The 12,500-nt window shown below is 47.3% G+C and overlaps 1 protein-coding gene across 2 annotated transcripts in view; it reads left to right on the top strand.

The window, feature by feature from the left end:
* Positions 1-12,500, top strand: part of gpc5c (glypican 5c) — a 139,643-nt gene that overhangs the window by 84,956 nt on the left and 42,187 nt on the right. For both annotated transcript variants that reach the window (XM_031559789.2, XM_012835301.3), the window contains one exon: positions 7,801-7,921. In XM_031559789.2, coding sequence (XP_031415649.1) covers positions 7,801-7,921 — 121 coding nt within the window. The remainder of the gene's footprint in view (positions 1-7,800; positions 7,922-12,500) is intronic.

Here is a 12,500-nt window from a genome sequence, read left to right as displayed (position 1 = left end):
TCTCTTTCTCTCTCTTTCTCTCTCTCTCTCTCTTTCTCTCTCTATCTCCGTGGCTGTCCTAGCCCGGTGTCCTCGCTCTTCCTCATTGTTTTCCCTGAGCGAAACAGCTCCAGTGATGGCGGGCAACCACACAGAGCTGTGACAGTTTTATTTGCCACTCTCCGCTTTTAGACGTCGCCGCGGTGAATGCACTCGCATTGTGCTCACTAGCGAAGTTGTCAGTCTGCAGAAGACGTGTGGTGGCTCTTGGGATTGGATTTGGTTCTTTACTTGTTATATATCAATTCCCATGGGTCAGCTACGCTCCGCTGTGCTGTTCTGGGCTTAGTGAGTTTTTTTCCCCCCACTGAATCTTTGAATCATTCAGAGGTCTCGCTATGCTCTCTGCAACCCAAGCACTGCTTGTTCTCAAGGGATGTTGGTCCCTGCTCTCATGGAGACCCGTGATTTGTTTGTTTGTTTTGATGCATGAAAACTATGCAGCCAGACTGTTGTTCCTTCGGGAGTTCCTGGCAAATCTGATTTGGAAATGTCTGGAAAAAAAGAAAACCAGAAAACGGGTAAAAAAAGGAAAACTTTGAAGCCAAACTCTGCCCACTCTTAACCAACAGGGCATGTCCTTCATAAGATTGGCGCCAGTGCTAACAGCTTTAGGAAGACGGTGCTTTGCCTTTCTAGGTTTCAGCAATGCTTTTCTGTCATTCCAGTCCGAATGGAATATGTGTTTTGAACCAAAGACTGGTAATTTCAGGGTTTTTTGGTAAGAGAGTGTTGTTGATGGCGCTGTGTTTTGTAGAGGAGCATGTGATTATGGGATTGAAGCTCAGTAAACTACTTTTCCGTGGCTAAAAGAGGGAGGTGGATGTATTCTAGACCTGTTTCTCATGGAGATAGGTTAAGATTATTCAAAACACATGGCCTGGACTACGTAGGAAAGAACGTGTTAATGGAAGGGCAGGAGTACAAAGAGAGACTCCCAAATGAGAAACATATCTCGCTTACATGTATCAGCACTTGCAAAGACATCGGATATCCGACTTGTAAAACCACTTGCCAATTTCTTTTCCCTTGTTAAGTTGGGTCACCCCCATTTGGCTGTTCTCTCTCTCACTCTGTCTCTCTCTATTTCTCTCTCCCTCTCATTCTGTCTCTCTCTATTTATCATTCTGTCTCTCTCTATTTCTCTCTCTCTCTTTCATTCTGTCTCTCTGTATTTCTCTCTCCCTCACTCTATGTTTCTCTCTCTATCCCCCGCCTCAGTCTGTCTCTGTCCCCTTCCTCTATCTACTGTCTGTCTCCTCATCTCTCTTTTTACCCTCTTTCTCTTTCTTTCCCACCTTCTCTCCCCCTTCTTGCTTTCTGTCCTCTCTCTCCCTCCAGTCTCTCCCTCCCCCTCTCTCTCACCCCTGCTCTCTTTTTCTTTTCTCTTTCCCCCTCTCTTTCCCCCCCCCCACCCCCTTGCTGTCTCTCTCTGGTGGCTGTGAATTGGAGAGGTCTGTGTATTCTCTGCAGTCTAATCCTCTGCTGCTGTGGGAACCAGGTCCGGGTGACTGAGGCCCATAAACAGCTCATCTGCGGCCCCAGCCAAGTGCCTCCTGACTGGGCTCTGGGAATCAGGGGACCAGGCCTGCCTGGACCAGATCTACCAGGCCTGTCACTTCCTGCAAGGTTTCTCTGAGCTGTTGGGATTTAGCCAAACAAGACCGAAGAAGTGGAATACACATGCGTGTCTGTGAATATGTGTGTGTGTGTGTGTGTGTGTGTGTGTGTGTGTGTGTGTGTGTGTGTGTGTGTGTGTGTGTGTGTGTGTGTGTGTGTGTGTGTGTGTGTGTGTGAGATTGTGGGTGGGTGTGTAGGCATGTATGAGCTTGTAAAAGTGCAGGGTTGTCTACCAGGGTTGGATTAATTAGAGTATTAGAGTTAATTGTTGTGTGCACAGAAGTGAGTGCACGGTGTGTGGATGTGTGTGCACAAATGTGTATCCAAATGTTCGTGTGTACAAGGAAGAGATATTGAAAATGTCAGGGATGAAAGGGAAGTTTCAAAAGTTTCAGTTCTACGCAGGCAGGCATGTGACATCTGTGTTTGGCCTGTGTGCTGTTACCTCATCTTGTTATGGATCATTCCCCATAACATTCACCGCCACTGAAAGCTCCTGTGAGAAAAAACGGACCTTTGCGCAAATGGCACCATTTTCCCCTCCGTCTCCACTGTTAAGTATTTCAACATGTTCACCAAATGTCTATAAAGTCAGAGGCTAAGGCTGCACTCTCTCTTTTTCTCTCCCCATCTGTCTGTCTGTCTCTCTCCCCCTCTCTCTCTATCTCTATCTCTCTCTCTCTCTCTCTCTCTCTCTCTCTATCCCCCCATCCCTTTCTAGTTCCGGATCACAGCATTCACATTTCTCCTCTCTCTCCTGTCCCTCCTCGCCCCGCGCCAGTAAAACTAACCCCACACGGCCCATGAGTCCACCTCATAACTCTTTACTCAGTATCGGCCACTGACCCTCTCCCACAGACCCCTAGCCATCAGGCACACCCACTGGGCCTCCAGTCTGGCCCCCTCAGACCTCGCTCTGACAAAGTGCCACGCTAAGTGAGTGCCAGTGCTCCCATGATCTGGTGATGCCACACATCTTTCATTCATGCATGCTTACAAAGACTATCTCTAGCTCTTCTTGTTTTCTCTCTCTCTCTCTCTCTCTCTCTCTCTCTCTATTTTTATGTCTCTATCTCTTCCTCTAGTACCCCTCGTCCCTGCAGCCCAACTAACTAAGCCCAAATGGCACATGAATCCACGTGGTAACCCTTTAATGAGCGTTGGCCACTGGGCATCTAAACTCTTGTCGGGCCCTCCTCCGCTCTCAGCCAGACGGGCGGGCGCACTAAGTGGGCGAGTGAGTGGCGGTGCTCTCATGCTCTGCCGGTGCCCCCTCCCGCCTGGCGCTGGCTCCCTGTTGGCACTGCCCTTTTAATGGAATCAATAGCAGCAGTTGAGTGGAGCTGTCAGCACACTGTGCTGCCGCTCGCTGCCAAGGGGACCCAGGGATCAAAGGCAGGCCAGAGATATTGTCATCCCGACTATAAAAGAGAAAAAAATGCATTAAACTGCAAAAGTTGTGATGGCCAAAGAGACCATATGAGAGAAAGAAAGAGAGTGGGAGGGAGGGAGAAAAAGAACATGATATGGGGATTGTTCTCATTGGCTCCTGGAGGCTGGTGGCTGAAATAAAAAAAGGTTGGATGCTGTCAGAAATATTCACCATGGTTTAGGCTGCCTGTTTCAACACTTCACAGTTCATTTCACTGCTTTTTTCTCTCACATAATTGTGTTTATTGTCTGCACCAATATGCCAAAGCAAATTCCTTTTAGGCGTAAACTTACTTGGCAATAAAAACAATTCTGATTCTGATTCTGATTCTGACGTTACAAACTCAATGAGACGGTCCGTCTGTTGCCTTTTGACCACTTCCGACTCCAAGTACTTTCACAACTCTTTTTGAATTTTCACTTAACTGTGCTTTGATTACTGATGGGTTTTGTGATATTTTAAGTCTCTCTAAAGTGCTGATTCTCTCTCACAAGTTATTTGCTTGTTTCCTCATTTCATGCAGAAGTTGTCGTCCTTATTTATATTGGAAGTTTTGAGGTCAAGCTCTGAAGGTCAGCGTTAGTTTCACTGGAACATCCTGTCTTGTTTTTTTTTTTTTTTTGTATGGACAGTATCGTTTCTCTGAAAAGTATTTCAGAGTTCAAAGGTTTTTTTTGGAGTGGAAGATTTCATCTGGAAGTGAAGTGGAAGATTTCATCTTGTCCTCCATCTTCTTCATCTGAGAGGTGGTAGAGAAAGAGGGAAACAGGGAGGATGTCTCTCCTGCTGTGGGTCACTCAGTGGGCTTAGCTGACTTTCTTAGAGAACCATCATTACTGAGTGTTTGTGTGTGTGTGTGTGTGTGTGTGTGTGTGTGTGTGTGTGTGTGTGTGTGTGTGTGTGAGTGAGAGAGAGAGAAAGTCCAAAACTCAGTTTCTCTATAAATAAAATGCACCCCCTATAGACATGCTTATGCCAATCTTGTTAACTCTGTCTGACTGCTGTGTGTATTTCACTGACAGCCATGGCTTGGTAGAGGGCACTGAAGCTAGGCCACAGACCTGTGTGCTAACCACACATGTGGTGAGCCTGTTTATGCGTCCTCAACACGGCCAGCCACCCTCCAGCCCTGAACCTGGACCTGAGACCTGTCAGCCTCTCCCGCACCTCTCCCCCTCATTACGGGCCGAGCTCCAGAGAGAATAATGCATGGAGCTCCTTTACAAAGCCTGCCGAGCTCGGACACAGCAGGGATTAGCCTGCCGTTAATAATTAAAGGTCAGCGAAAAGCGGTTGTTGGAGAGAAGTTCTGAGGGGAGGTGGGGGTGAGGTGGGGGCAAGGAGAAGTTCTGGATAGATGACTGCCTGGTCTTTCACACTCTCTCAGTCTTACAGTGCTTGGAGACACTATCCTGCTCCCGATATCAAAGCTGATCGCTTTTAGGAGGAAATGGCAGGGCGAGGTTTTGGATTAGACTGCTGGATTTATAGAGCATACAGTAGTTTACTGCCCAATTTATAGAGCATACAGTAGTTTACAGAATGGTAAAGTCACTCTTCACAAGCTGTACTCTACTATTAGAGTCCTCCACAGAAATGGTGACGGACACACATAACGGCTATGGGTTTTACACTTCTAACATCCTGGCATTACATTATGATATTCATCACTTATCTTACTTCGCTGAACTAAGCAGGGGGTGGCTCCATTTTCAGTTCTACCAACTCATGAAATGAATTTGAACTACTTCATGCAAAAAAAAAAAACACCTCATAGGCAAGTAAGAGTGGTTGTTATTCATGCATGTAAATGGAACAGAATATGGAACCTGAGTCTAAAGTCTTTGAATTTGGCGAGATGCATAATAGATTATAGAGCTCCCCAACCACATGCTAACAGGCACAAAAAGCATAATCATTTCTACCTCCACCACCTCTCTGGTGCTGTCTTCCCCACATACCCTTATGCTCCAGAATGCAAACTCCAGACGTTTTCCAGGGGATGACGCACAGCTTCTGTTGCTGTTGCTCCTGCTCCAGTGATCCATACTTTTGACTTCAGGGTACATATTGAGACTCGGGGAGTGGGACTGGAGCCCACATGCCTCAGTACTGACCTCAGTGCAGTGGGGTCTGGGCTCAAAGCCCATGCGAACACTCAAATAAATAACACAGTGGGCTGTGTGTGTGTGTGTGTGTGTGCGTGTGTGCGTGTGTGCGTGTGTGCGTGTGTGTGTGTGTGTGTGTGGGTGGGTGGGTGGGTGAATGGGTGGGTTGACCCCAGCAAAGAATTAGCATGCACACTCAACTGCTGCTTGGGGCTACATGTTGTAAGGTTTATCAAGAACATCTAGAAGCCTCTGTTTTGATACATGCATCTCTACAGAGAAGGACAGAGAGGGGAGCAGCCAAAAGACTGAGAGAGAGAGGGAGAGGGAGAGAGGGACGGATGGTGGGTGGGTGCGTGGGTGTAATTAGGAGATAGAAGGGCTTGGATGAGAGCCTCAGAGCAATCAGCTACAGGGGAGATCCTAACCACTCAGCTGGCAGGTGAGACACACACACACACTCAGAGACACACGCAGAGCACCGGCTCAGGCTGCCATTCTGCTTTCGGCCTTCCAGACGCTGTAATTGATTCCCTGGTGAGCACTGAGCCCTCGTTAGCGCTTTAGCACGAGCACCCTGACTCCTGTGCAAACCAGCCGGGGCCGCCCACTGCAGGCCCCATCATCCCCTGCTCTTCGCTCTCCCTTTCTTTCTCTCGTTCGTCTCTCTCTCTAAATGAACGAAGGAAATGACGAATTATTTGTACACTCTTTAGCTGATCAACCAACCAGTGATCATTTCATCAAAGTCAGTCAATTCATTCATCAGTCCATTTTCTTTCTCCTTTGTCTGATCTGTCTCATTTTAAGTCCAATCTTGCATCTGTCCAAGTCAGTATGCTACCTCAACCCCAGTAACCCCAGTAACCCCAGTAACCCCAGTAACCCCCGCCCCGCCCCCCCAGGCTAGCTCTCCTTCTCCTGCCATCCCCACCCACCCTCACCACCCCTCTGTCCCAGTGCCGCTCATTCCACCTCTTCTTGGTTCTCATACAAGCCTCGGGCTCCTTTGTCTCTGTCCATTGCGTGTGTATGATGGATCTGTTGCTAACCCCGCTAATGCTATCTTGAACTATCTTGAGAAATGAGGAAGTGAGGGGGAGAGGAGGAAGGAAGGAAGACGGAGGACAGGGGCCAGGAATGGAGTGAGATAATTAAGCAAAAATGAAGTGGAAGACAGAAAGGAGAGTGGACTGCTGGTCAGGTGTTTCATCTTTATAGTAAATGGACGCACTCTCTCTCCCCTTTGGCCTTGTAATTATCTGAATGAAACCCCACAAAGTAATTGACTGTAAAAGTTACCCTCCATTGCCTCACTGTAGTAGACGGGCAGGGGTTTTTGCCTTAAAACATGCCCATAATGTGTTCATCAATTCTAAGCTGTTTTGTCATTATACTAACAACCTCTTAACTCTGCATGCGAGCGAGTAGGGTCAATACGCTTCTTTTTAGCCAACAAAGCAACTTTGGTTTCAGAGTAAGCGAGCACTTCGACTTTTTAATTAATCATTTATGTCAGGCAGGTAGGTAGTCCAAACCATTGATTATTTTATCTGTCAGGGCAGCCATCAGATTTCCAGGTGCAATTAAACACTTAATTTGTTGGTGAGACAAAGCACCAACACATTAACAATGCATAAAGCACCGATTGAAACATCCTTGCATAAAGGAATTATTTAATGTTTAATAGGGGGCCTGCTTCAGCCAAATGGAGGAGATTTTCTGCCTAAATATCATGGTGATGAAAGGCCAGTGGCATGTATTTTTTAATTAGTCTGGTCGTTTTTTGTGCTGTTTGCTTTCTTACAAATGCATGTTTTTCCTTGAAAAAAAAAAAACAGGCACATGGCCCTATCAATGTTCACTTTCTCTTGAACAGATGGAGCTGGGTAATGACATTTGGATGGAAAACACACTCACTCACTCACTCACTCAAACACACACACACACACTGAGGCATATTTTCCATTGGGGTTTTTTGTGGTGTCATTTGGCCAAATGGCTGCAGTTGGGCTGCCCACGGTTGTGCCAGAGCTGTTAGTGTGAATTCACCGAAGCCCTATTAAAACTCAAGGAGCCATTTCACCTGCAGCCAGCTCTGTGCAGTAAAGCCTCCCAGCCTGAGAGGGGGAACCCTACGCCCCCTCCCACTCCACACCCCATCTCCTGTGGGGTTCATCCTGCATTCCAGCCTGGCTTTATAAAGCATGGAACTCTTTCACAGTGCTGTTCTCTCTCTCTGTGGTATAAAGCACTGCAGATGGTATCAGGAGAGAGTATCAGTCAGCCGGGGTAGGGAAGTCAGATTGACTTCAGAGGAACCCGTGTTAGAACAGGCCATTCTTAGAACTGCACTGGTGTCTCCCCTCTCAGTTCTGAGCGTTCTCCAGAGAAAAGGCTGAATGTTTGAATGAATGACTTTGATGCTCCGATATCTGAGAGTCATGCACTCCCACAAAAAGCTCTGGGAATGTCTGAGTTGTTCTTGACCCTCAGTGACCCTTCTGTTTCTCTCTCTCTCTCTCTCTCTCTCTCTCTCTCACTCTCTCTTCTGCGCTCTCTCTCCCTCTCTCTTCTGCGCTCTCTCTCTCCCTCCCTCAGTTACACGAAGAAGGTGGTGGGGAACGGAGTGCACGCTCAGAGACAGAACCCGGAGCTGAAGGTGCGGGGAGCTGACCCTGCCCTGATGGAGGTCAAAGACAGACTGGAGCAGTTCAGCCAGGTAACGCCTCTGTCTCCAGACAGTTCTGTGGGCCTTGAGCCCTCTCCCCCTCACAGACTCAACACACACTCTACCCTAGACTTTCTCTACTCAATCCACTGCCGCTGTGTGCCACGATGAAAAGTAAAAGTCATATTGTGTACCCGTCCGTGTTTTCTAGAATGTTCCACACAGTGGTCGGCATACCAACTTCAACTCATACGCAATATGATAAGACTTTGAGAAAAGAAAAAAAGACTTTGAGAAATAGTTAGATGTTTCCATATCAAAGAGGCTCTAACCAGATGTAATCGAATATTAGCTGCCTCTGCATGAGGCTTGACCAACAAAGCATTCTGTTATTAATAGAGAGAGGGAGAGAGAGAGAGAGAGAAAGAATAAAAAGCAGAAGGAGATCAAAGTTGAGAGCATGTTTACTGCTGAAGAGGGTGAGTCAGTGGCTGGGCTTTGGTCATATGCTTCCCTTGTGAGAGGATGAGAGGCGTCATGTTTTCAGCAGGGCCAGAAGAGGAAGAGGTGGCCCACACACGCATCCAAGAAAGACTCAAACAGATGCCTGCGTACACTCTCACACACACACAGTAAAGACAACACAGAGATACATGCAAACACACACACACATACACACTCACAGACACACACACAAGCACACCCATAGACACACACACACACACACACACACACACACACGCACACGCACACGCACACGCACACACACACACAAGCACACCCATACACACACACATATTCATGCACACGGACATAGATACACACACATATACACACACACAGAGATTCACACATAGACATACTCAAGTTGCACAGAGCAGATGAAACAATATCGCATTTGTGCTAAGCCCACACATGCGTCCGTTTGTCATAGCCTCAACAGGCACCACATGGAAACATAGGCCTTCATTGCATTCCATCAGAAGCCTTGTGTCTTATGCATTGGATGATGTACAGACAGACAGGTTGCTAAGTGAACAGGGTGATCAAGACCCTGACAAGAAGTGGTGTGGAATTAATTGGAATGGCTACGTTTCATCTTGGAAGGGTTTATTTAGTGATAGTAACCAACTGAATGTGGATTATCCTGTCAGATTTGGGGGCTAACTACCAAATAAATCAATGACTACTTTGAAAAATCTAATTTGATTTAATTATGATTTTATTGCTGATCTAAGCTGCATCTGCATGGCTAACAATTTAGCAACTTGTGGCAAATTTGTGGCAACTTGTGGCAACAGTCAATTACACTCTCTGCCAGTCAATTTCTCAGGAATAATTGACTGCTGAAAGCCTATATTAACCAATCAAAGTGTTCAGTAGTGACATATGATAAAGTGTGAAAGAAATGAACCAACAGTAAACTATCCCAAATACACCCTTAAGCTGTCCTCCTTCCTCAGCTGTCTGTCAAGCTGGTGTCATTGTGCAGACTTTATAGCTCCCTTGTGGTTTATTTAACTGGGGTCTGTGCTTTCTCAAGCCTCGCTGTCCAGATTCTAGATGTAACCATTTAGCTACGTCTCCACTAGAAACCTTCGCATAGTTTTGCTGTGTACAGATGCCTGTTTGACAAATGCACAGTACACTCTTCTAGATAGTACTGTAGTCAATGATATAAAGACACTTTACACACAAATACACAACACAATGCATTCTTCAATGAAAGCTATTCTCTTTTCAAAGTTTAAACAGTAACCTTGCGCAGTTTTGTTCAGGCTTCACTTCCACAAGTGTTAACCTTCAGAGTTTGCTGCCAATGCCGTTGCTGAAATTCAAGCACTCTCGCCGGGAAGAAGGGCCCATCAAAGATCAGAGGGAGAGAGAAAGAGAGTGAGAGAGAGAGAGAGAGAGAAAAAGAGAGAGAAAGAAAGAGAGAGCAAATGTGACACAGCGCAGAGCCAGAGGTTTGGAGTGAATGCTTTTAGAGAAAGGGATGACACAAGCCTTCTTCAAAGTGACATTTTTGTCATGCAAATAGTGCAGCGAGGCCTGAATGGGCAGCGGTGAGAGAGGGACTTTGCCAGACTCCCCCAGGGCCTCTTGTGGGGACTAGCAGAGGCATACTGGGGTCTGCCTGCCCCCGTCCTCCCTTTGTTTATCTGAAACACTAGCCCTGGACCGCACATTCGCCCTGTCTCTCTCTTTCTCTATTTTCTTCTGTCGTCTCCTCTTCGCTTTCTCTTCTGCCCGTCCATCAAATTCTTGTGGCAGTGACGGATGGCCACTGTCATGTTTTAAGTGACAGCGGGCGGCTTTTCCTCGCTTGCATGGCATGCTGGGAAGACGGAGGGCGGTTGCCATGGAGACGCAGATGTCACCGGCAATCTTGTTGACATTTAAGAAATGAATCCTACCTTTATTTTTCAAAGTGCCAAAGCCTTTCTGCATCTTTTTGTGCTGGCCCCCGATAAGAGTGTAGTTGCTGGTTGATCATTATGTCAGTTGGCTTTCCTGCCTTCCAGGTTACGCAAACACACATTCCTTTGACACAAACACACACAAATGTACGCACAATCAAATTTGAGAAATGCTAGAGGAATTAGAATAAAGCCTCTGGCTTGTTATCCTGTCAGCACTGTGCCTGACGGCAGAAGAGGATTGGAGTGACTCAAGCTGTGAAGTGACACTGTTTTTTAACCCCGGATCTCCAAGGTGACATTTTCATATTAGGAATGAAAACACTGGCATTATGACAGCCCCCCCCCCCCCCCCCCTTCCCCCCCCCGGCGGGTCCTGCTTATGTTAAGCTGGGGATCTATCACAGTGACATTTTCCTGTAAGTGCTGAGAAAATTGGACCATGCAGTGACCCAAAGGCTCAGCACAGTTACTGTTTCTCACACACAGATACACACACACACACACACACACACACACACACCATTGCTCTTCCTCCTGGACTCAAGACCGCCCAGAGACTCCAGAAGGAACCACAGCTGAGTAAAGTACCTCAGCTCGGCGTTCCGATCCTTCAGCCTACGTGAAATAAATAGGCCATGTTACGGCCTCTCCACAACGGATCACCTTCCACTGTCCTCCCATTAAAGCGTAATAAATACATCTAATGTGAGCTGTAAATATTCCAGACTGGAATTTGGATTGTGCGCCACCGGCCCAGCTGTTTTTGGGTGGGGACGATCCATGGCCTGTGTGTTTCGTTCATTCGTTGATTCATTTCTTACTTTTCTTGTGTGTGTGTGTGTGTGTGTGTGTGTGTGTGTGTGCAAGTGTGTGTTTGTATATATGTATGTGTGTGTGTGTGTGTGTGCGTGTGAGGGAGAGAGAGAGTGTGTGTGTGCGCGTGTGTGTGACGGCGTCATTGTGGACGGTCTGGTCCTCATCAGCAGGCATGCTGAAAGCCGCGCGCCCAGCGGATGAAAGAGGGGGAAAGTCGATGTCATCTGACGGCCCTCGTGCTGGAATGGCAAGAAAGCCCTTCAGGCAGTGTGATTGATGGTGTGACTACTGTACTGTATCCTCTGGTTTTCCCCCTCGTCCAGGCTCCCTCAGCACGTCCAACTGGTGGATTCTACACCTCCTCAATTAAGCTGCGAGATGGTCGGTCAGTTTAGTCATAATTCAGTCGATAGCATTTTGTGTCGATAAAGCCAGGCCATGGCTGTGTGGTTTAATGTTGGTTGTAATGTCCGCCATGTCCAACTGCTGGAGCACGGACCCTATGGGTAAAGCGTACAGTGGCCACCTAATTTATGTCAGCAGGTGGTTGGTCAATTTAGTCATAAGTCAGCGGATATAATTTTGTGCCGACAAAGCAACATCCGGCCTTGGCTGTGCTGTATGGTTTAATGTTGCAATCGAAGTATATTCTGCTTGATGGTTCTGCTGCGATCACATGGACTCGTACTGGCGGGGTCATTTTAGGTTGAGTTGAGTTCTTAACAGGATTAGTGCTAGGGCTGTAATGGCTTGTAAAAAATGCTCTTGCAGAGACATGGGGAGACAGACGTGTAGGGAGGCTGCTCTGGCTTGTCTGCTCGTTGGCGTGACCCCCCTTCACCTTTGGCTGGCACTCAGCACGTCTCCGATAGGTACCAGTAATGTCACAGCGTGCCTTTAATCCACTTAAACCTCCCACGGGCTCCGCTGGGTGATTTAATTTTCCAGAGATTCATGACTTTGCGCATTACAGATAGGGGCCTGGTTTCCTGAGGAGGAATGAGAGTCGAGAGGTTGGACAAGAGAGAGAACGTGAGAAAGAGAGAGAAAGAGAGAGGGATAGAGAGAAAAAGGATCTTCGCCGCACATCCCGTTACTCTGCAGTGGCCATAAAGGGTGTAGATAGAGGTTTGAAAGATTTAAGTGATTAAGTGAAAGACAAAAGCGAGGTAGGAGGTAGTGGTTGGAGGTAGTGTTCCCTGTTTTCTCAGACATTTGGTGCGTGACAGTATGGTGTGATAGAGAGAGAGAGAGAGTGAAATAGAGGAAGAGAGAGTGAGTAAAACAGAGGGAGAGAGAGAGATTGCGGAGGAGTAGACAGTTCTCGCTGGGACATTTGGCTGCGGTTTGGTCCCAGAGAAGGACCCAGAACCCGGGAAGCGGAGGGGAAG

The sequence above is a fragment of the Clupea harengus genome, chromosome 22 (genome assembly GCF_900700415.2).
Source record: "Clupea harengus chromosome 22, Ch_v2.0.2, whole genome shotgun sequence".
Classification (NCBI taxonomy): Eukaryota; Metazoa; Chordata; class Actinopteri; order Clupeiformes; family Clupeidae; genus Clupea; species Clupea harengus.
The sequence above is the reverse complement of the archived record's forward strand: the minus strand, read 5'-3'. Positions and strand labels throughout refer to the sequence as shown.